Source organism: Procambarus clarkii, chromosome 68 (genome assembly GCF_040958095.1).
Source record: "Procambarus clarkii isolate CNS0578487 chromosome 68, FALCON_Pclarkii_2.0, whole genome shotgun sequence".
NCBI classification, from domain to species: Eukaryota; Metazoa; Arthropoda; class Malacostraca; order Decapoda; family Cambaridae; genus Procambarus; species Procambarus clarkii.
In genome coordinates, this window is record NC_091217.1 from 13,971,821 (window position 1) to 13,996,901 (window position 25,081).

The following is a 25,081-nucleotide window of genomic DNA, read 5'->3' on the forward strand; positions in this document are numbered from 1 at the left end:
GGCAAACTGGAAAAGGTGCAAAGACATGCCACTAAGGGGCTCCCAGAACTGAAGGACAAGAGCTGCGAAGAGAGGTTAGAGGCAATAAATATGCCAAAAGTAGAAGACAGAAAAAGAGGCGATATGATCACTATGTACAAGATAGTAACAGGAATCGATAAAATTGATTGGGAAGACTTCCCGAGACCTGGAACTCTGAGAACAAGAGGTCATAGATTTAAACTAACTAAACAAAGATGCCAAAGTAATACAAGAAAATTCACTTTTGTAAACAGTGGTAGAAGGCTGGAACAAGTTAGGTGAGGTGGTCGTAAGAGGCCAAAACCGTCAGTACTGTGCTTTGAAAGTGTTATACGACAGAGTGCTGGTAAGACAGGACACCACTAGCGTAGCTCTCATCCTGTAACTTCACTTAGCTAATTAAACTTAGGTAATTACACACACACACACACACACACACACACACCAGATATTTGGTGCCAGATATTTGGAAAGCAGCTAACGTAGTCCCGATATACAAGAAAGGGGATAGACAGGAGGCACTGAACTACAGGCCAGTGTCCCTAACCTGCATACCATGCAAGCTGATGGAGAAGATTGTGCAAAAAAAAACTAGTGGAGCATCTGGAGCGAAGGAACTTTGTAACACAGCATCAACATGGGTTCAGGGATGGCAGGTCCTGCCTCACAGGGTTACTTGAATTCTACGACCAGGCAACAAAAATAAGGCAAGAAAGAGAAGGGTGGGCAGACTGCATATTTTTGGATTGTCAGAAAGCCTTTGATACAGTGCCACACAAGAGGCTAGTGCGAAAGTTGGAGATGCAGGCTGGAGTGAGAGGGAAGGTACTCCGGTGGATAGAGGAATACCTAAGCAACAGGAGACAACGAGTCTGTGTGAGGGGTGAGGTCTCAGATTGGCGAGACGTCACAAGTGGAGTCCCGCAGGGGTCAGTCCTTGGACCTATACTGTTTCTGGTATATGTAAATGATCTCCCAGAGGGTATAGATTCGTTCCTCTCAATGTTTGCCGACGATGCAAAAATTATGAGGAGGATTGAAACAGAGGATGATAGTAGGAGGCTACAAGATGACCTGGATAGACTGAGTGAATGGTCCAACAAATGGCTGTTGAAGTTCAACCCGAGTAAATGCAAAGTAATGAAACTAGGCAGTGGAAACAGGAGGCCAGGCACAGGATACAGAATAGGAGATGAAGTACTTAATGAAACAGACAGAGAGAAAGATCTAGGAGTTGATATCACACCAAACCTGTCTCCTGAAGCCCACATAAAGAGAATAACGTCTGCGGCATATGCGAGGCTGGCTAACATCAGAACGGCGTTCAGGAACCTGTGTAAGGAATCATTCAGAATCTTGTACACCACATATGTAAGACCAATCCTGGAGTATGCGGCCCCAGCATGGAGCCCGTACCTTGTCAAGCACAAGACGAAGCTGGAAAAAGTCCAAAGGTATGCTACTAGACTAGTCCCAGAACTAAGAGGCATGAGTTATGAGGAAAGGCTGCGGGAAATGCACCTCACGACACTGGAAGACAGAAGAGTAAGGGGGGACATGATCACAACCTACAAAATCCTCAGGGGAATCGACCGGGTAAACAAGGATGAACTTTTCAACACTGGTGGGACGCGAACAAGGGGACACAGGTGGAAGCTGAGTACCCAAATGAGCCACAGAGACGTTAGAAAGAACTTTTTCAGTGTCAGAGTACAGTAGTTAGCAAATGGAATGCATTAGGAAGTGATGTGGTGGAGGCTGACTCCATTCACAGTTTCAAATGTAGATATGATAGAGCCCAATAGGCTCAGGAATCTGTACACCAGTTGATTGACGGTTGAGAGGCGGGACCAAAGAGCCAGAGCTCAACCCCCGCAAGCACAATTAGGTGAGTACAATTAGGTGAGTACACACACACACACACACACACACACACACACACACACACACACACACACACACACACACACACACACACACACACACACACACACACACACACTAACATAGTTCCAATCTACAAAAGTGGCAGCAGGGAAGACCCCCTCAATTATAGACCTGTATCATTGACAAGTGTAATAGTGAAAGTATTGGAAAAACTAATCAAAACTAAATGGGTAGAACACCTAGAGAGAAATGATATAATATCAGACAGACAGTATGGTTTTCGATCTGGAAGATCCTGTGTATCGAATTTACTCAGTTTCTATGATCGAGCCACAGAGATATTACAGGAAAGAGATGGTTGGGTTGACTGCATCTATCTGGACCTAAAAAAGGCTTTCGACAGAGTTCCACATAAGAGGTTGTTCTGGAAACTGGAAAATATTGGAGGGGTGACAGGTAAGCTTCTATCATGGATGAAAAATTTTCTGACTGATAGAAAAATGAGGGCAGTAATCAGAGGCAATGTATCAGAATGGAGAAATGTCACAAGTGGAGTACCACAGGGTTCAGTTCCTGCACCAGTGATGTTTATTGTGTACATAAATGATCTACCAGTTGGTATACAGAATTATATGAACATGTTTGCTGATGATGCTAAGATAATAGGAAGGATAAGAAATTTAGATGACTGTCATGCCCTTCAAGAAGACCTGGACAAAATAAGTATATGGAGCACCACTTGGCAAATGGAATTTAATGTTAATAAATGTCATGTTATGGAATGTGGAATAGGAGAACATAGACCCCACACAACCTATATATTATGTGAGAAATCTTTAAAGAATTCTGATAAAGAAAGAGATCTAGGAGTGGTTCTAGATAGAAAACTATCACCTGAGGACCACATAAAGAATATTGTGCAAGGAGCCTATGCTATGCTTTCTAACTTCAGAATTGCATTTAAATACATGGATGGCGATATACTAAAGAAATTGTTCATGACTTTTGTTAGGCCAAAGCTAGAATATGCAGCTGTTGTGTGGTGCCCATATCTTAAGAAGCACATCAACAAACTGGAAAAGGTGCAAAGACATGCTACTAAGTGGCTCCCAGAACTGAAGGGCAAGAGCTACGAGGAGAGGTTAGAAGCATTAAATATGCCAAAACTAGAAGACAGAAGAAAAAGAGGTGATATGATCACTACATACAAAATAGTTACAGGAATTGATAAAATCGACAGGGAAGACTTCCTGAGACCTGGAATTTCAAGAACAAGAGGTCATAGATTTAAACTAGCTAAACACAGATGCCGAAGAAGTATAAGAAAATTCACCTTCGCAAATAGAGTGGTAGACGGTTGGAACAAGTTAAGTGAGAAGGTGGTGGAGGCCAAGACCGTCAGTAGTTTCAAAGCGTTATATGACAAAGAGTGCTGGGAAGACGGGACACCACGAGCGTAGCTCTCATCCTGTAATTACACTTAGGTAATTACACTTAGGTAATTACACCCACACTCCCACACACCAACAAATCAACACATGGACAAAGGAAGAGCTGGATAATAAACAAGAGGGTCTCATAACAATAATGAGAGAGATTATAGCGAGAGCGGATAAAGATAGATCACAACTGTTGGTAGTTGGGGACTTCAACTTGAATCTGTAGACTGGAAAGCTATGAAGCTAGAACAGAGGATTTTTGGACCTGTAGATTCATAGATCTCATCCTGGAAACATTCTTGTATAAACATTTTAAACAAGCTTCGAGGATGCGGGAAGGGGATGTTCCCTCCATGGTAGATTTGATATTTATCAGGAAGGAGGAAGATATTTGACATTTAGTACCTTTTGCCCTTGGGTGAAAGTGTCCATGTCTTTTTAGGAATAAAGTATGCAATGCATTATAATCTGGAAGAAAATAAAAGTGGTTAAAGCAGTAGAAAAACCTGACTTCAGGAGAGGACATTATGGGGACCTTAGAAAATTGTTTAATGAGTATAATTGGACAGACTTGTTGCTAGGCAAGGAAGTAAATGAGATGTATGTCAAGTTTTGTGAAATATATGATAAAGGCACAACAAAATTTATACCAAAGCAGAGATGCAGAACCAGGAAACAGGATTGGTTCAACAGAAATTGCGAGAGGGCCAGAGACCAAAAGACACAAAAATGGAAACAATATAGGAAGAGGCCAAACCCCCAAACATACCAGCGATACAGAGATGCAAGAAACAACTACAAGGCAGTGAGGAGAGAGGCAGAAAGACATTTTGAAAAAGGAATTGCAAACAAATGTAAAACAGAACCAGGCCTATTCTATAAATTCATGAACAACAAATTGTGGGTAAAGGATAATATTCATAGGTTGAAAATGGGAAACAGATTCACGAAAAATGAAAAGGAAATGTGTGAAACATCAAACAAAAAATTCCAAAGTGTGTTTGTACAAAGGGAAATTTTTAGGGAACCAGACACAATAAGAATTTCTGAGAACAACGTTGAGCACATAGAGGTGTCTAGAGACAAAGTGGAAAAAATGCTCAAGGAACTACATAAGAACAAAGCTGTTGGCCCAGATGGAGTTTCACCATGGGTTCTGCGAGAAAGTGCATCTGAGCTCAGCATTCCACGTCAACTGATTTTTCAGTCATCCTTGTGTACAGGAGTCGTAGCAGACGCGTGGAAAAAGGCTAACATAGTTCCAATCTACAACAGTGGCAGCAAGGAAGACCCCCCTCAATTATAGACCTGTATCATTGACAAGTATAACAGTCAAAATATTGGAAAAAATAAATAAAAGTATATGGGTAGAACACCTGGAGAAAAACAATATAATATCATAGAGACAGTAGGGTTTTTGATCTGGAAGATCCTGTGTAACAAATTTACTCCGTTTCTATGATCAAGCCACAGAGATTTTACAAGAAACAGATGGTTGGGTTGACTGCATCTATCTGGACCTAAAAAAGGTTTTCAAAAAGAGTTCCATATAAGAGGTTTTTCTGGAAACTGGAACATATAGGAGGGATGACAAGTATGCTTCTAACATAGATGAAAAATTTTTTGATAGAAAAATGAGGGCAGTAATCAGAGGCAATGTACCAGACTCGAGAAATTTCACAAGTGGAGTACCACAGGGTTCAGTTCTTGCAGCGGTAATGTTCATTGTCTACATAAATGATCTGCTAGATGGAATACAGAATTATATGAACATGTTTGCTGATGATGCTAATATAATAGGGAAGATAAGAAATGCTAAAATAATAGGGAAGATAAGAAACTTAGATGATTGTCATGCCCTTCAAGAAGACCTGGACAAAATAAGCTTATAGAGCACCACTTGGCAAATGGAATTTGATGTGAATAAATGCCATGTTATGGAATGTGGAATAGGAGAACATAGACCCCACACAACCTGATAGCTGAGTGGACAGCGCTTCGGATTCGTACTCCTAGGTACCGGGTTCAATCGCCGGTGGAGGCGGAAATAAATGGGCAAAGTTTCTTTCACCTTGATGCCCCGTTACCTAGCAGTAAATAGGTACCTGGGAGTTAGACAGCTGCTATGGGCTGCTTTCTGTTGGTGTGTAAAAAAAAAGAGAAGGCCTGGTCAAGGACTGGGATCGCGAGGACGCTAAGCCCCGAAATCATCTTAAGATAAGCTATAAATTATGTGAGAAATCTTTAAAGACTTCTGATAAAGAAAGAGATCTAGGGGTGGTTCTAGACAGAAAACAATCACCTGAAGACCAGATTAAGAACATTGTACAAGGAGCCTATGCTACACTTGCTAACTTTTGAATTGTTTTTAAATACATGGATGGGGAAATACTAAAGAAGTTGTTCATGACTTTTGTTTGACCAAAGCTGGAATACGCAGCAATTATATGGTGCCCATATCTTAAGAAGCACATCAACAAAATGGAAAAGGTGCAAAAACATGCTACTAAGTGGCACCCTGTATTGAAGGACAAGAACTACAAGTTAGTGGCATTATAAATGTGCTAAAACTAGAAAATAGAAGAAAAAGAGGTGATGTGATCACTACTTTCAAAATAGTAACAGGAATTGATCAAATTGATGGGGAAGATTTCCTGAGACCCCGGAACTTCAAGGACAAGAGGTCATACATTTAAACTAATGAAACAAAGCTGCCGGAGAAATATAAGAAAATTCACTTTTGTACACAGAGTGGTAGACAGTTGGAACAAGGTAGGTGAGAAGGTAGTGGAGGCCAAATATGTCAGTAATTTCAATGCGTTATATGACAGAGTGCTGGGAAGACAGGACAGCACAAGCGTGGCTCTCATCCTTTAACTACACTTAGGTAATTACAGGTGACACCCAGCATGGAGTCCGTACCTTGTCAAGCACAAGACCAAGCTGGAAAAAGTTTAGAGGTATGCCACAAGGCTAGTCCCAGAACTAAGAGGCATGAGTTACGAGGAAAGGTTGCGTGAAATGCACCTCAAGACACTGGAAGACAGAAGAGTAAGGGGGAGACATGATCACTACCTACAAAATTCTCAAAGGAATTGACAGGGTAGATAAAGATAAACTGTTTAACAAGAAGGCAAAGGCAAATACAAAGGCAAAGATTGACAATAAAAGTGTCCCCTCGTTCGAAACGTCGGGTACCGCAGTCTTAAGGGTGAGAGTGTGTGCCTCCCAAACACCCGGCATCAAAAGAAAGAATATTCAACAAAGGCAAAAAGTTGGCGGGAAGTGACAATCAGAAAGGAAGAGAGTGGGGAGTCAAAAAGAAACATAAGGAAGAGGAAAAACCATCCTGCACAATTTGTGAAGATGGCAGCAGGAGCATAAGGCTTCAAAAGGACAGAGGACTGCCCCAAGGAGCATCACACCCCGGCAGCCACCCACCAAGCCCCCTCATGACGACAACGGGCTGGAAGGGGAGGGGGTCTGGAGGTGTAAAGAGGAAGAAGGTTGTGCTAACAATTAAGGACAATTTATGTTATTTTCACAAGTTACTCTGTGAAAATGGCTGGTTGGATGTGAGTGTTGCTTAGGAATTTGGTATAGTTACTAGTACTGTCTCTGATATAAGTAAACAAAAACATGAATACTTGAAATACATTTCAACCAGTAACATAACAGTGAAGGTGCAAGCACTAATAGAGGATGCAGTAAAAAAATCTCTAAAACCTTCACAGAATGCAGTTGGATGAGGCTTTGCACAGCACTTCACAGATGGTGTGACAATTTGAGTGCAGAAATAAGAAATGCTGCAAGCAGGTTTGCAACCAGCCTTGGAATATAGGATTTCCGAGCAAGTGTTAGTGGATTGCAGGGTTTAAAGCGAGGCACAATATTGCGAGGATAAAAATTGTCAGTGAAAAATTGAGTGCAGATACAAGCAGTGTCGAACCATTTAACCTCTCAACTGCACGGCTTCCAAATATGGCACCCCCCTAATGCGCAGGAAATAAATTCTCTAAGTTTATCTAAGTTTTTTTTTTTTTTTAAATGTCAAAAACCCTTCCCTGAGTATGAGTATAGTAACTGAAAGTCAAAATTGTACCTACTTTGGCTGCTATGGGGTCCGTAAGTTGGCGTGTGACGTCACCATTCCCCGTTTGCCCGTGGCGTACGCTTCCGGGGCCAGTAGGGCACCCGGGGCATGATGCTCGCGCTGCCGCGAATATATTTTTGTTCATTTTTTGCGTACAGTTCCAAATACATTATTTGTTTTTACGTGACAATCCTTTGTATAATGAACACGTACACTATATTATGGCAATAGAACATCCATAGTGTTCTAAGACACTGTTTTGTGCACATATCCGGCACATATTTCCAATGTATCATGCTAATTTATGTATATATACAATCTATTTACACACTGTACAGTATCACACACTATATACACACTCACCATAAACACACTCAGAACTCCAAGAGTGTGAGCTGCCACACCCAGCCAGCCAGTTCTCTCTCCTCCAACATCGTACTCGCCATTACTCTTCCTCCCACCATACTGTTATTGTTTTCATTACACTATTTACATATGCTATGTATACCTATCTACATGCTTTATTCACCAGAACTATGCAAGTAAGCCGGTATTGTACCCAAACAGTACAGTGGCCACCTGCTGTCTGCTGCATGAGAAATCACACAACAGACAGCAGACGACGCTACGATTACAACGTCGTCACCTTCACCAAAATAGCTATCTTGAGATGATTTCGGGGCTTTTTAGTGACCCCGCGGCCCGGTCCTCGACCAGGCCTCCACCCCCAGGAAGCAGCCCGTGACAGCTGACTAACACCCAGGTACCTATTTTACTGCTAGGTAACAGGGGCATAGGGTGAAAGAAACTCTGCCCAATGTTTCTCGCCGGCGCCTGGGATCGAACCCAGGACCACAGGATCACAAGTCCAGCGTGCTGTCCGCTCGGCCGACCGGCTCCACTCAACATAATCCTGTTGCTGTTATTACACTGTATACACACATTGTACTGTCTCCACTCGATCATCCGGACTATATGGGAAGGACCCCCAGCCGGATTATCACATTTTTCGGATAATGGTACTTTTTCACCTACGAGTCCAAAAGTGACCATTTCCAACTATTTTTATACAACAAACAACATAATTTGAATTGCCTTGCCACATACATTTATTAAATATTCAACTAGAAACCTTAACTTACCTTGTTGGTGTTCGTCTTCTTGATTGATGCCACACATCTTGAAGTTAAAAATTCTTAACAATTTACGTAACCTATACTAACACAACACTAAAATTAACACTTAAAATTACTGTACAGTTCATTAACCCCTTAACTGCGTTGCCTCCAAATGTGACACCCCCGCAGTGCGCAGGAAATAAATTCTCTGGAAAAAATTCTTTTTTCTTTTTAAAGTGTCAAAAACCCTTCCCTCAGTATGGGTATGTAAAAAAAAAGTCGAAATTGTACTTACTTTGGCTGCTATGGGGTCCGGAAGTTGGGGCGTGACGTCATCATTCCCCGTGCGCTCGTGCCGTAAGCTCTCGGGGGCGGTGGGGCGCTCGGGGCGGGGCGCGTGAGTTGCCGCGAATATATTTTCGTTCATTTTTTGCGCACCTTTCCAAATACATTTTCATTGTTTTTATGTGCCAATCCAATGTATAATGAACACGTACACTATAATATCGCAGTACAACATCCGTACTGTCCGTAGACACTGTGTTACGTGCATGAAACTTGTGTACACATATGCAGCACATATTTACTATGTATCATGCTAATTTGTGTATATATACAATCTATTTACACACTATACACTGTCACACACTATATACATTCACTATCAACACATTCAGAACACCGTGTAGCAGCTGCTTCGTATGGGCCAATAGCAGCTGCCTCGTATGGGCCAATAGCAGCTGCCTCGTATGGGCTAATAGCAGCTACCTCGTATGGGCCAATAGCAGCTGCCTCGTATGGGCCAATAGCAGCTGTCTCGTATGGGCCAATAGCAGCTGCCTCGTATGGGCCAACAGCAGCTGCCTCGTATGGGCCAACAGCAGCTGCCTCGTATGGGCAACAGCAGCTGCCTCGTATGGGCCAATAGCAGCTGCCTCGTATGGGCCAATAGCAGCTGCCTCGTATGGGCCAATAGCAGCTGCCTCGTATGGGCCAATAGCAGCTGCCTCGTATGGGCCAATAGGAGCATTTGGCCATGAACACATTCAGAACACCTCGAGTGAGAGCAGCCACACCCAGCCTGTCTCCCTCACTCCAACATCTTACTCGCCAACATTGCTCCTCCCACCATATTGTTATAGTTCTTATTACACATGTTCTATATACCTATCTACATGTTTTATTTACCAGAACTATGCAAGTAAGCCGGTATTGTGTCCAAACAGTACAGTGGCCACCATACACTGCATGAAAAATCACACAGCAGACGACGCTACGATTACGTCACCTCCCTCACCAAAATAGCTCCTCTCAACATTCTTCTGTTGCTGTTCTTACACTATATACACACACTATATATACCCATGTACATATGTGTTGCCCATAGCGAACCACTAAGCTAGTATGGTGAGCAAAACATTGTGTGTGTGGCAGCCACACACACAATGAGGCTACCTCAATTCTCGCCCTCCCTCCCTCATCAAAATTCCTCCTTCCACAATACTACGCACAACGCTAATTATAACCACATTCCTGCTATTATCACAATCCTGGTCACTAATTCCTGTAAATGAATAATTGACCACACGTTTATTTTGAAAAGGAACCTAAGAAATCATTTGAAGATTCCTAGATGAACGAAATAATGCTGTGGTGCTGTGGCTAGCGCTGTGAACATCGTGAACAGCATTGAATTACTGATATTTGAACATTGTACCCAGTCATTATCACACTCAGGCTCTAATATAACACTATCATAGCTAAATAATACAAGTTATATATATATTTTGACATTATTAGGCGATGCTGTGGTCACATGCTGAACAGCAGTGCTGTGCGCTCATGCTGCGAGCGCCAGCCTTGGTTGCTCACACACTACTGAGGCCCACACCCGGGAATGTGGACCACGATTTTTTTTAAAGATGGCGTCTGTTTACAAGAGCCCTGAGGAAGCTGATGTGAACCCCATGTAGCCGCGGGAGTTTTGAATGGAACGTGAAAAATACAAATACCCGGAGGCGCGTTGCGCAAACCAGACGTGAGCCTGCAGGCGCGATGCGCAGTTTAAGGGTTAAGCTAAGTTAGTTTTGACTGCCAGCTGCTGAAGCCTCACTGGTTGAGGGCATTTGGGTTGCCTGTGAGGCCTCACTTGTTGAAGGCGCTTGCTTGCACCTCACTTGTTGAAGGCGCTTGGCTTGCCTGTGACGCCTCACTTGTTAAAGGCGCTTGCTTGCGCCTCACTTGTTGAAAGCGCTTGGCTTGCCTGTGGCGCGTCACTTGTTGAAAGTGCTTGGCTTGCCTGTAATGCCTCACTTGTTGAAGGAGCTTGACTTGCCTGTGGCGCCTCACTTGTTGAAGGCGCTTGGCTGCCTGTGACGCCTCACTGGTTGAACAACACGTAACTTGTCTTTAATTGCTAGGACAATCTTCTTCCTCTTAACACTTCCAGAACGATTGATGCTGCTACCAGACATATTCTTGGCCAAAAATGTTCAAAATTACTATGAAAATTAAGAAAGTTATTTAAAAAAATATTTCACTAATGGCGCAACACTGTGAGGCCGCACTGGTTGAGGTGTATAACTGTGACTTGTCTTTTATTGTTAGGACAACTTTCTTCCTCTTAACACCTCCAGAACGATTGATGCTGCTACCAGACATAGTCTTGGCCAAAAATGTTCAAAGTTACTATGAAAATAAAAAAGTTATTTAAAAAAATATTTCACTAATGGCGCAGCACTGTGTATAACACGAGGGACGGACGCACATGGGTTGACCAGTGTTGGACGGGTCCACTTGGGATAGCGCGTTACGTAGGCTGCCAGGAGGAAAAAAATTCACAATATTTTTGAAGGAAACTTCAGCCTGTGCACAATGCTTTTAGGAAACTTATTTATTTGTTATTACATAATTACTAGTAGTTATTTCATTTGTTTTTGGCTATGATTAATTGTTCTAAAATTATTGGTAATTCCTGTACCCAGGTGGTCCCTCCTGATGCACCCCTCCCACCCTCCCAACACCACCCACCCACCCCACCCCCCTCCTCCACCATGCGTCTAGAGCCACAGACGGGATTAATACGGTATGGCTATATTTTCATCCGGCCAAACCAGCTTTTATCCGGTTCCTGTGGCCATTTTGGCCGGATATTGTGATAACTTTATCCGATCACGATTTTGGCCGTATAAGGGCGTTTTCCGGATGTTTGAATCCCGGATAATCGCGGGGTTACAGTATATACCCATGTACATATGTGTTCCCCATAGTGAACCACTAAGCTAGCATGTGAGCAAAACAAGAGTGGCTGCCACACACAAAGTGAGTCTACCTCGATTGGTACTCAGTGCTAATTATCCAATAATTATCACCACACTCCTGCTATTATCACAATCCTGGTCACGAATTCCTGTAAATAAAAATTTACCACAAGTTTATTTTATAAAGGAACCTAAGAAGTCATTTGAAGATTCCTAGATGGACAAAATAATGCCGTGGTGCTGTGGCTAGCGCTGTGAACATCGTGAACAGCATTGAATCACTAATATTTGAATATTGTACACAATCATTATCACACTCAGGCTCTTCTGTAATACTATCATGGCTAAATAATACAATTTATATATATATAATGACATTATTAGGCAATACTGTGGTCACAAGCTGAACAGCAGTGCTGTGAGCTCATGCTGCATGTGCTGGCCTTGGTTGCTCACTCAGTACTGAGGTTCTCACACCCGGGAATGTGGATCACGATTTCTTTTAAAGATGGCGTCTGTTTACAAGAGCCCTGAGGAAGCCGATGTAAACCCCCATGTCGCCGCAAGAGTTACGAATGGAACGTGAAAAATACAAATGCCCGGAGGCGCGTTGCGCAAACCAAACAAGGGCCTGCAAGTGCACAGTTTAAGGGTTAAACACAAATTAAGACCATACTTTTGGCTAATAATTTTTATTCTTATCAAATCTATAATGGTGATGAAATTGGGCTGTATTTGAGTAGTTTTCCAGAAAAAACTCTAGCTATGAGGAGTTTGGGTTGTGTGCCAGGGCATAAGGTCAACAAGGACAAGCTGTCAGCCATGATGGGTGCCAATGGCACAGACAGAATCACGTGTGCAATTTTTGGCAAATCCAAGAAACCAAGAGTCTTTCAACATTGCTTGGACAGACTGCCTGTGAAATATTGTAGCTCAAAGAATGCATGGTTTACACGGGAGATCTATCTTTCTTGGTTTTGTGATGTGTTGTGCAAGGAAATTCGTTACCATCAAATTAAGAAATTCAAAGTGAGGCCAAGCAAAGTTCTGGCTTTGCTGTTGCTTGATAATGCACCTGCCCACCCCAGAATTGGCACCTTATCCTTGCATGATGGCAAGATAACACATATGGCACTTCCTCATACCACCTCTCCGTGTTATCCGTGCCACAAAGAAATTGTACACCAAAAAGACACTCGAGAAAGATTTGGTAGTTTTGCCTCTCGAGGAAGATGAAGAACTTGGCATGGACAATAGGGCTAAAAGAACCCTTGAAAATTTGAAGAACTACTCCATCAAGGAAACAATTTATAACTGGGCCAAAGTGTGGAGTGAAGTAAAGGAATTAAGTTTGAACAATTTCTGGAATAAAATCCTCAAAGCAACAGTCAACAATGAGGAGGAAAATATGAATTTTTAGGGATTTGCAGATGAAATCCATGAAATGTTCAGAAATGGTGTGTTCAGAAATGCCGGCAAAAATTTAGACATACATGATGTGGTTGATTGGCTTGAAAGAGATGCTAATAACCCAGGATATGGTGTGATGAGTGAAGAAGAAGTTGGCCAGTCCGTTACTGGTGAGGTTGATGAAGAGACAGAGGATGACCATGGAAATGATGAACCAACACCACAGACAACAAAATACAGCTTACTCGTTTTCTGTTGACATGTTAATTAATTTTTCATCTCACTGTGCTAATCCAGAAGTTAGTAACATATATCAGTACTAGAGGCAAACCAAAGAGCTGATCATAAGAGAGGCTAATGAACACAGGAGGGAAGCTAAGCTCTATTCTTATTTGGTAAGAACAGCCAGCAAAGGCTCTTCAACCAGTGAAGCCTCACAAGTAAGCCTAAGACCTTCAACCAGTGAAGCCTCACAAGCAAGCCAAGGATCTTCAACCAGTGAAGCCTCACAAGCAAGCCAAGGATCTTCAACCAGTGAAGCCTCACAAGCAAGCCAAGGATCTTCAACCAGGGAAGCCTCACAAGTAAGCCAAGGGCCTTCAACCAGTGAAACCTCACAAGCAAGCCAAGGACCTTCAACCAATGAAGCCTCACAAGCAAGCCAAGGGCCTTCAACCAGTGAAGCCTCACAAGCAAGCCAAGGATCTTCAACCAGGGAAGCCTCACAAGCCAAAGACCTTCAACCAATGAAGCCTCACAAGCAAGCCAAGGATCTTCAACCAGTGAAACCTCACAAGCAAGCCAAGGACCTTCAACCAATGAAGCCTCACAAGTAAGCCAAGGGCCTTCAACCAGTGAAGCCTCACAAGCAAGTCAAGGATCTTCAACCAGTGAAGCCTCACAAGCAAGCCAAGGATCTTCAACCAGGGAAGCCTCACAAGCAAGCCAAGGATCTTCAACCAGTGAAGCCTCACAAGCAAGCCAAGGATCTTCAACCAGGGAAGCCTCACAAGCAAGCCAAGGATCTTCAACCAGGGAAGCCTCACAAGCAAGCCAAGGATCTTCAACCAGGGAAGCCTCACAAGCAAGCCAAGGATCTTCAACCAGGGAAGCCTCACAAGCAAGCCAAGGATCTTCAACCAGGGAAGCCTCACAAGCAAGCCAAAGACCTTCAACTAGTGAAACCTCACAAGCAAGCCAAGGATCTTCAACCAGTGAAGCCTCACAAGCAAGCCAAGGATCTTCAACCAATGAAGCCTCACAAGCAAGCCAAGGATCATCAACTAGTGAAACCTCACAAGCAAGCCAAGGACCTTCAACCAGTGAAGCTTCAGCAGCTAGCAGTCAAAACTGACCTTGCCAAGCTCATGTAATGTTAGCGTTGTTAGGTTAGGTTATGTAAATTTGTCAGAATTCTTAACTTAAAGATGTGTAGCATCAATCGGGTGTAACTTACCTTCAACAAGGTAAACCGAAGTTTGTTTTAAAATTAAAGTGCTAATAAATGTTTTTTTTTAACACTTTCGTCCGGTGACGACGCAGCATTGCGTCATCAGTTTACTGTCGGTAATCTCGGTAATGACGCAATGCTGCGTCGTCCACTAAAATAATTGCAAAAATCAGGTTTTTATCCAATTTTTTGGGGGACTGGTTTTAAAATGCGCGCGATAAAACAAATGTTCAACCCATGTTATTAAGAACTCCATACACATGACTGATACCAAAGTCTGACATTAGCATATCAGCCTAGTAAGCTCCAGGGAGCCTCCGAGACTCGCCCAGAAAATGGCATTTCATTACATTCAATGCTGGGTTTTTTAATGTTACAGTGCCTGTTTTGTATATTAAACAGTTGGATACTGTGTAACCAATTGCTGTTCTTTTTAAACATTAAATGTAGAGAAATAATCAAGGTAAGAGTAGACATTAATTGTAGATAACTTTTTGCATTTATAGGCAAAATGTTACCAAGTGTTAAAGTTTACTCTGATACAGTAATTGTGTTTCTCTGCACTGTTGTCACCACTTTATTGTTTTTACTACCAATTGGATTAAACTCTGCTTATAAATCCTAATTTGTTTCCTTAACAGACTTTAGGCAAGATAACCAATTATATATGGGATGGACAAACTCCTGCTGTGACTATTCAGTATGCTTCACGGCGTGAGGCAGAGAAGGCCATGAGCGAGGGTCGGACTCTTGGAGACCGTCTTCTCACCCTTACGTGGGTCTTTGATACTGCTCTCCCAATCTCCACACAGTCCACAGCAACGAGTATGGCAGGACCTCATCACGTATCGTCACATACATACACCAGTGTTGCTCCACACACCACTACGCCATTGCTCTCTTCAGATGACACTCTGGTGAGTGGTGTTAGGTATTCATTGTTATATCCAGAAAATAAACTAAAACAAATTCATGCATAGTATAGACTTTTTAAGCTGGAAACTTATGAGTTGTAATACTGTATTCATCATCTTGCAGGTTGTAGTGATAATACATTCCCAATATATCATGAGCAATGTGTAGGCTTCAATTTTTATTTATTCTTAAATTCTTCTCTTTAGGAGGAGATTACAGAAGAAATTGTAGAAGAAGTCGAGACAGAAGAAGGTGAGCAACCAGTTCTGTTTGAAGAGGAAGAGGAAGAAGTAGAAGAAGATGAGGAAGAAGTAAGATCCTGGAGGAGGTAGATATGGCATTAGTGAAAAGTGATGGACATAAGAGGAAATGTGTGAATTTACTGATAACAAATAAAAATTTGTTTGGTTTAATAATGCAGTGCAAGTCGTTCAGACAGACGTGATAGATTCGAGACAGAACAATTAAGAAGGTTCTCATTGTTAAACTTTAACTTGTAAGAAAATGACATGCAGGAATAAAATTATCTTAACAGTTATTATTTTTTTTTTAACTAATTTATATTAGTAGTAGCAACAAACTATGACTCGGATGAATTGATAAGACCAGATATTGCCCATCACTCATTCTTGATATCAGTTGTTTCTTTTCAGTGTTAACTTAAGTGCGTATTTTTTGTTTTGTGGTTGCTCATCAGTGTAATAATGGTATCTAGGTTGTACAGTTTCCAGCTCTGATGGATGGCAGTGTTTTGTATATAAAATGAGATGTCAGTCACAATGTTCATTGATATCTATTATTAAGGTTAACGTGTATGACACTTTTTACTAATCCTTAGAAACCCAATTTGCATTTAATTGGTGCAGTACAGTAGGTATATGAAATCACAAGCAGGAAGTTGCGGCAAAAAAAAAAAAATTGTATTATGGCTAATTGATTTTTAATATTTTTTGAGTAAATTAAACAACTAAATACTGTATGTGTGAAATGTTTTTTTGCTAGTTAGATATGGTAAATGTAATTGTTTAAAGTAGCATCTAATCCATAATTAAGTTTATCTTAGATATGATATTAGTTGGTAAAATTTCAGCGGGGTGATTTAAACCAGTAGCACAATACATCATAGTAAAAAAAGATCAATAAAAGTATCATTTTGATTGACAAAGATAGCTTTGTTCATTTAAAGATAGCTAGTTATTAGTACAGAGAGATTATTTTGTTTCAGTAGGTAATATAATTGTCTTAGAGGGTATGGTGCATAATTTCAACGTTAAGAAATGTTGATTCTGTATTGAAATTGTTATACTTATAAATAATCAATATATTTATGTATACTGTATATCAAGCATTTGATTATTTTGAATCTACTGTTTTAATGTACTCAGAGTAATAATTTGATGAACATTTAGTATGGTATTATTTATTAACCATACTCTCGTACCAATATCGATTCCATTGAACCATTGTTTGGCCGAACATTCCTGCCATATTTGAGGTGTAAGATCGTGATTCTTGTCTTCTGTCACTGATTTTCTGAATCTTCAAGGAATATAAATGATATTTAGGACCCCTTGAATGTTCTGTAATGCAGACAGTGCTATATAGCCTTTTGGTCTTGGCTCTATTATTATTATTTTTTAAATTTTGGACAGTCACACTAGATTTGCATTGATACAATAATGTCAAATTTTTACTGATTTGTTTTATTGAAGAAGACAGTGCTAATACCGCCTGTTTTGTAGACTTGTAAACATGATTGAGGATTCTTAGAGTATGGAAATATACTGTATATACTATACATGTATAGTATACATAGTATATTATGGCCATTTCATCTGCTTTTACATACAGTATTAAGCTTTGATGGAAAGTTTGTGAGAAATAATTGAAATATTCACAAAACATGTTGTGAGAAAGATGTTTTCCATGGTTTCAGGTAAATAAGGTCGAGCACTGAGAATGTTGACAGTTTTTATCATCATGTTTCTGAGTGCAACCAAATTTCAAAACCTATGTAATTCAATTAAACAAAAATAACTATATGAGATAAAAAACAAATGGGAGTGCTTTTGTGTATTAACTCATTATTATGTTTCTTTTTTTTCTTGTATACTTATATGTGATATTCCTTTTTCATTGAAAAGATTTAGGTGCTCTTTAGGAGCACCTTTAGGAGCACCAAGTCACTTTAGGAGATTTACCTTTTCAGTTCTTCTAATATGCAAGTTAAATTATTTAAATCTACAGGTAAATATTTGTTGAGCAACAAAGGAAGAAGTAATGATGTTATCAATCCTTTTTAATGTTATCTTGAGGTTATCTTGAGATGATTTCGGGGCTTTAGTGTCCCCATGTTGCTCACTCTCTCAATCTCTCTTGCTTTAAACATTAGTTCATAACAACCTAATAAGCTAAAATGTTAGTATTTTCGATGATTTTCATCTTACCCAGTGATTATATTAGCAGCTTGCCGTATTCTCTCACATACACACACTTCTTATTAATGTGGCATAATTTTTACTGATTTAATTGTAAAAACTTTTATGTTCTTTATAAAATTATAGTATACAAGATTTCCATGTTAATTTGAGAATAATATTTTGGCAGACTTAAATTAAGAAAGAAACCCTTTAAGTAAATCTTAAAACCAGTTCCATAACTTGCTTGGTAATTATAAATGTTATTTTATTAATCTCTACTATATATATGCAGTTCTTACGTAAATCAATAAAAATTGTGGTTACTGTTTAACTAATGTGGCAGTTTTAACATCCCATTCTTTGTTATCTTGCATTTGTTGGCAGTCAATCATATTATTTTAAGCTATCATTTATTGAATAAATTTTGTAATATATTTTTTTGCCTTTGTGCCATAAAATGCTCCATAATGAAGAACAAATATTGCCCATGCTCTGCACAACTGCTTTGTCAAATAGATTGTGATAGAAAAGTTGCAGGTTGATGGGATATGCGTGTTTGGTTGACTATAGACAGCAGTTGAAGGTTAAATGCTTACTTGATATACCAAGAGGTCACAAAATTATCTAGGCAGGCATCCAGTGAAAAGTTGTAAGTTGGGGAAATTTACATGCTGAAATTTTAGGTACATCAAACAATTTGTTATAGATTAACTATCAACTCGGTGATGATTAATTTGTGGTGCATAATTACCCAGACTGGTTTAATACACACAAGCATTACTTAAAATAAATATATATATAATATATATAATTATATAATATATATATATATATATATATATATAAATATATTATATATATATATATATATATATATATATATATATATATATATATATATATATATATGTCGTACCTAGTAGCCAGAACTCACTTCTCAGCCTACTATGCAAGGCCTGATTTGCCTAATAAGCCAAGTTTTCATGAATTAATTGTTTTTCGACTACCTAACCTACCTAACCTAACCTAACCTAACTTTTTCGGCTACCTAACCTAACCTAACCTATAGAGATAAGTTAGGTTAGGTTAGGTAGGGTTGGTTAGGTTCGGTCATATATCTACGTTAATTTTAACTCCAATAAAAAAAAATTGACCTCATACATAATGAAATGGGTAGCTTTATCATTTCATAAGAAAAAAATTAGAGAAATTATATTAATTCAGGAAAACTTGGCTTATTAGGCAAATCGGGCCTTGCATAGTAGGGTGAAAAGTGTGTTCTGGCTACTAGGTACGACATATATATATATATATATATATATATGCGAACAAGCCTGAATGGTCCCCAGGACTATATGCGAATGAAAACTCACACCCCAGAAGTGACTCGAACCCATACTCCCAGAAGCAACACAACTGGTAACTACAGGGCGCCTTAATCCGCTTGACCATCACGGCCGTCAAAAGGAAGTGATAGCCGAGGCTATTTGAGCCACTTCCCCGACGGCAACTCGGATGGTAATCTTGGGCATAGCATTTCACCAAATCACCTCATTCTTTGGGGCACACGTGAGGAACACAAATGCGAACAAGCCTGAATGGTCCCCAGGACTATATGCGAATGAAAACTCACACCCCAGAAGTGACTCGAACCCATACTCCCAGAAGCAACACAACTGGTAACTACAGGGCGCCTTAATCCGCTTGACCATCACGGCCGTCAAAAGGAAGTGATAGCCGAGGCTATTTGAGCCACTTCCCCGACGGCAACTCGGATGGTAATCTTGGGCATAGCATTTCACCAAATCACCTCATTCTTTGGGGCACACGTGAGGAACACAAATGCGAACAAGCCTGAATGGTCCCCAGGACTATATGCGAATGAAAACTCACACCCCAGAAGTGACTCGAACCCATACTCCCAGAAGCAACACAACTGGTAACTACAGGGCGCCTTAATCCGCTTGACCATCACGGCCGTCAAAAGGAAGTGATAGCCGAGGCTATTTGAGCCACTTCCCCGACGGCAACTCGGATGGTAATCTTGGGCATAGCATTTCACCAAATCACCTCATTCTTTGGGGCACACGTGAGTTTTGTTCGCATTTGTGTTCCTCACGTGTGCCCCAAAGAATGAGGTGATTTGGTGAAATGCTATGCCCAAGATTACCATCCGAGTTGCCGTCGGGGAAGTGGCTCAAATAGCCTCGGCTATCACTTCCTTTTGACGGCCGTGATGGTCAAGCGGATTAAGGCGCCCTGTAGTTACCAGTTGTGTTGCTTCTGGGAGTATGGGTTCGAGTCACTTCTGGGGTGTGAGTTTTCATTCGCATATAGTCCTGGGGACCATTCAGGCTTGTTCGCATTTGTGTTCCTCACGTGTGCCCCAAAGAATGAGGTGATTTGGTGAAATGCTATGCCCAAGATTACCATCCGAGTTGCCGTCGGGGAAGTGGCTCAAATAGCCTCGGCTATCACTTCCTTTTGACGGCCGTGATGGTCAAGCGGATTAAGGCGCCCTGTAGTTACCAGTTGTGTTGCTTCTGGGAGTATGGGTTCGAGTCACTTCTGGGGTGTGAGTTTTCATTCATATATATATATATATATATGTCGTACCTAGTAGCCAGAACTCACTTCTCAGCCTACTATTCAAGGCCCGATTTGCCTAATAAGCCAAGTTTTCCTGAATTAATATATTTACTATAATTGTTTTCTTATGAAATGATAAAGCAACCCTTTTCTCTATGTATGAGGTCAATTTTTTTTTATTGGAGTTAAAATTAACGTAGATATATGACCGAACCTAACCAACCCTACCTAACCTAACCTAACCTATATTTATAGGTAAGGTTAGGTTAGGTAGCCAAAAAAAGGTAGGTTAGGTTAGGTTAGGTAGGTTAGGTAGACGAAAAAACATTAATTCGTGAAAACTTGGCTTATTAGGCAAATCGGGCCTTGAATAGTAGGCTGAGAAGTGCGTTCTGGCTATTAGGTACGACATATATATATATATATATATATATATATATATATATATATATATATATATATATATATATATATATATATATATATATATATATATATATATATATATATATATATATATATATATATATATATATATATATATATATATATATATATATATATATATATATATATATATATATATATATATATATATATATATATATATATATATATATATATATATATATATATATATATATATATATATATATATATATATATATATATATATATATATATATATATATATATATATATATATATATATATATATATATATATATATATATATATATATATATATATATATATAAAATATAAGACATTGGTGTTCATTGTTTTATTAGAATTGTCATAATAAAACAATATGCAGTAGGCACTTTTATTTTATTTTAATTGGAAACACTAATTAGAAACTGGTTTGCTATTTAACATATGTTGATCATGAAGTTCCATGAGACAAAACATTACATTAGTTTTGTTTGTAAATTAATTATTTTGGGCACTTTGAAGATGTGACTAGACAAAAATTATATATTAATATAAGTATTTGTGACTTGGCTTGCTTAAGCAGCTTCTTGATTCTACTAGTATTTGTTAGTGAAAGAGTGCAATAAAACGCTGCTATTCAGGTACACAGTCATAGATGGCTCCATACCAAAATTAACCATTATGAAGAACTGAAAAAAAAATAATGACTAGATTTACTGTCTAAATTGTCATTATCAAAGTTGATTTAGTATTACTTAAAAAAGCATCATGTCTGTGTACATTAATTTTAGATCTAGGAAATAACATGACATGCACTTAGCAGCCTCGTGTAACCAGCATTTAATAGTTACTCCTGGATTAAAGTTCAATGTTAAAATAGCAAGCACAGTATTATGAATATTGTGGAGACAGTGCCTCTTCAATGAACATTTTTAATATAAAAATAACTGACATTTTGTAAGAGACGCTATACTTAAAGCTTATATTAACAGCTACATTATTATAAATTGTTATATCAGTGATCTATATTGGTTGCTTTAGGGTTAAATGACATGCTTTGCATTTTTGGGAAAGATTATATGGTGAGGTCTCTGGTAATTAATATTAATATCTTGAAAATCACCACTGGTCTTAACATGGCTTGATCAAATTGTCATTAATTTTAAGGTGGCAACACACTTGCCAGCTAGTCTACATCTTGTTTAAGTGTGTATTCTTCATATTAGACATTGACCATTAGTGCTGCAATGCACCATTTGTATGATAGAGCAGAGCACCACATTTGTTATATTAAATATATTCATTTAAGTGTACTTAATATCTTTAGTAAGCTATATGAAATTACCTTTTCCTGAAGATAATTTTTAGGGAAAAGGTAGTTGCATTTCAGAGAGTTAAGTCTAAACACAAATTGGAAATGCTTTTTCTTAAAAGTAGAAGGAATATATGAATAAAATATAATTTTTTTCTTTCCCCAGTTATTGTTAATGAAGAGATCAGTATATACTATTAGACTTGATTACACAGCTGATGATTAAAATTTAAGTAACTTGAATGTTATATAACTTAGTTGAAGGAAAAAACTGAGTCTGTTTAATATTAATGTTTGGCAGTGTGTAGTTTCCTCTTCCACTATACTGTATTGTTATTGTGCTCATCGGTATTCTTCACTTATCATTATCAATGAAGTAATGAACTAATAGTGTCATTTGATGAGTAACAGTATTAAGGTACTTTTTTTGGTTTTGGATGAATTTGTTATAAAACAAAACTTGGTGTGCATTAAATTATACATTAGTGTTGGGTACAATATTAAGCTGTTACCCATGTTCATGAAGGTGTTAATGACCATTACTCAACACTGACTACTGCATTGGTTGCAATAATAGCACACAGTTATTCATTTATTTATGTTAGATAAATTTATTGGTGTGGTATTTTTTTTCCTCCAAGACAGAAATAGCTTATGTGCAGTTTAGTGTTAACTGTTGTACTGAAGTAGAGTAAAGATCTCTAAAAGGAAATGTATTGGTTTTTGTCATTATAGATGATCTGACCATATGCTCTGTCAGTTGTCTGAAAATGGACCACCAACTTTAGGTTTTAAGGCCTTAGTACTAAGAGTATAATATGTCAATTGAAATAGCCTTGCTCTAAATATTCATCATCAAAGATTTTGCTTCACCATGGCCTAGGGCTTTTTATTATTTTTGCATGTGCATGTTTGTGCACATACAGGTATGTGTGTGTGTGTTGTTTTAGTGTCTACACCTGTGTGTATGCACACAAGTGGCTGTGTGTATTGTGTACTTTTTCATATTTTAGTAAGCTATATTTAACATGTCATTCTTCATAATTATGACAAAAAAATTGCACAGGCATTGCAGTGCATAGTTTGGCATGTAGCTCATTCAGTCACTTAAATCAGTCATATGTATTTGAAATATAAATTTTGTTCTTAGTTATTGTACATTGTTGTAGTCAGAGTTTAAACTCTAGGAATTCCTATTAGAGTCTTAAGCCAGTGTTTCACAAATATGTCCATTTGATATTTAATGATGCTGTTGTATACACCACTGTATATAAATACTTGTTTGTATCGTTGAGATATATTTGAAAAAACAACATATGGACCAAACAAGATTGCAAAACAAAGCATGCAAAAAATATATTTTTAAAGCATGCACATTAAGGTCCTGTACAAAAAAAAATATGTATATACATGGTTCATTGAATACAATATAAAAAAAAAAAGGAAAATGAACCACAAAATATAGTTACAAAAGGGATTATATAGACAACCAATCATCTCATTATTCCATTTCACAAATAAATTAAATTGCATCTCCATACTATCATAATATTTATTGTTTTACTGACAAATTGATCCTCATACCTAGTGCCTTTGTCCCCATTCCATTCCAGCTCGTTGTTGCCGTGAGGGGGGCATGGTGGGCGGCTGCCGGAATGTGATGCTCCTTGAGACAGTCTTCTGACCTTTTGTACCCTTGTGCTCCTGCTGCTGTCCTCTCTGATTGTGCTGGACAACTTTACCTTTTCCTTATGTTTTGTTTTTGTCATTCCCCGCCAACCTTTTGCCTGTTTTGATTCTTTCGGCCTTCCTTTATTTTGGTGTCTGGGTGTTTGGGGAGGCATAGTCTTGCATCCGTAGAACTGTAGTACCCAACGTCTCGAACGAGGGGACCCTTTTATTGTCACTCCTCCTTTCGTCACTGAACCCGATCTCGACTACTGACGGTTCTTAAGGTGGCATTTGTGGGGCGTATACTCACGCGTATACTCCAAGGGGGGGGGGCCCCCGGCAAGATCGGCAGCATGTCTTTTGTTGGGTGTCCTGCCACTAATTGTGGCTTCATGGTGGGTGTGGTGGCACATTCGTGAATGAAAGTCTATCATCATTTTTTGTCATAATGTTTTTCTTGTACATTCTCAGGCTTGTGGGTTGGACAACCAAGCCCCTGAGTCTGACTTTGTTGGAAGACCTGGCTCTGTAGCCCCCGCTGCATTGGGCCCTGACCTTGCTCCTCCAATGACCCCCCCCCCCTCACTGTCTGGCTCCTCTCCGTGAGGGAGCTTGGTGGGCAGCTGCCGGAGTGTGATGCTCCGTGGGTCAGTCCTCTGTCCTTTTGCAGCCTTATGCTCCTGCTGCTGCCTTTACCAATTTTGCCAGGCCGCTTTTCCTTTTACTCGTGTTTCCTTTTTCTCCCCCCTCTTCTCTTATCTAATTGTCATTTCCTGCCGACCTTTTGCCTGTTTTGATTATTTCTTTCGACCTTCTTTTGTTTCGAAGCTCGGGTGTTTGAGGAGGTATACTCTTGCACCCGTAGAACTGTAGTACCCAACGTCTCGAGCGTGGGGACCCTTTTATTGTCAATCCTCCTCTCGTCACTGAACCCGCTCTCGACGGACTCACGGTTCTTAAGGTGGCGTTTGTGGGGCGTATACTCACGACGCACCCCTGGGGGGGCCCCGGCAAGATCGGCGATAGCTTCTTGTTGGGTGTCCTGCCTCTAATTGTGGCTC

General features: G+C 39.5%; 1 protein-coding gene across 6 annotated transcripts in view; it reads left to right on the forward strand.

Annotated features, from left to right (window-relative positions):
* The window catches only part of swm (Zinc finger protein swm), a 108,958-nt gene extending 92,827 nt beyond the window's left edge, over positions 1-16,131 (forward strand). For all 6 annotated transcript variants that reach the window (XM_045769259.2, XM_045769266.2, XM_045769267.2 and 3 more), the window contains 2 exons: positions 15,320-15,595; positions 15,800-16,131. In XM_045769259.2, coding sequence (XP_045625215.1) covers positions 15,320-15,595; positions 15,800-15,925 — 402 coding nt within the window. In that variant the 3' untranslated portion in view covers positions 15,926-16,131. The remainder of the gene's footprint in view (positions 1-15,319; positions 15,596-15,799) is intronic.
* Positions 16,132-25,081: the final 8,950 nt, after the last annotated feature.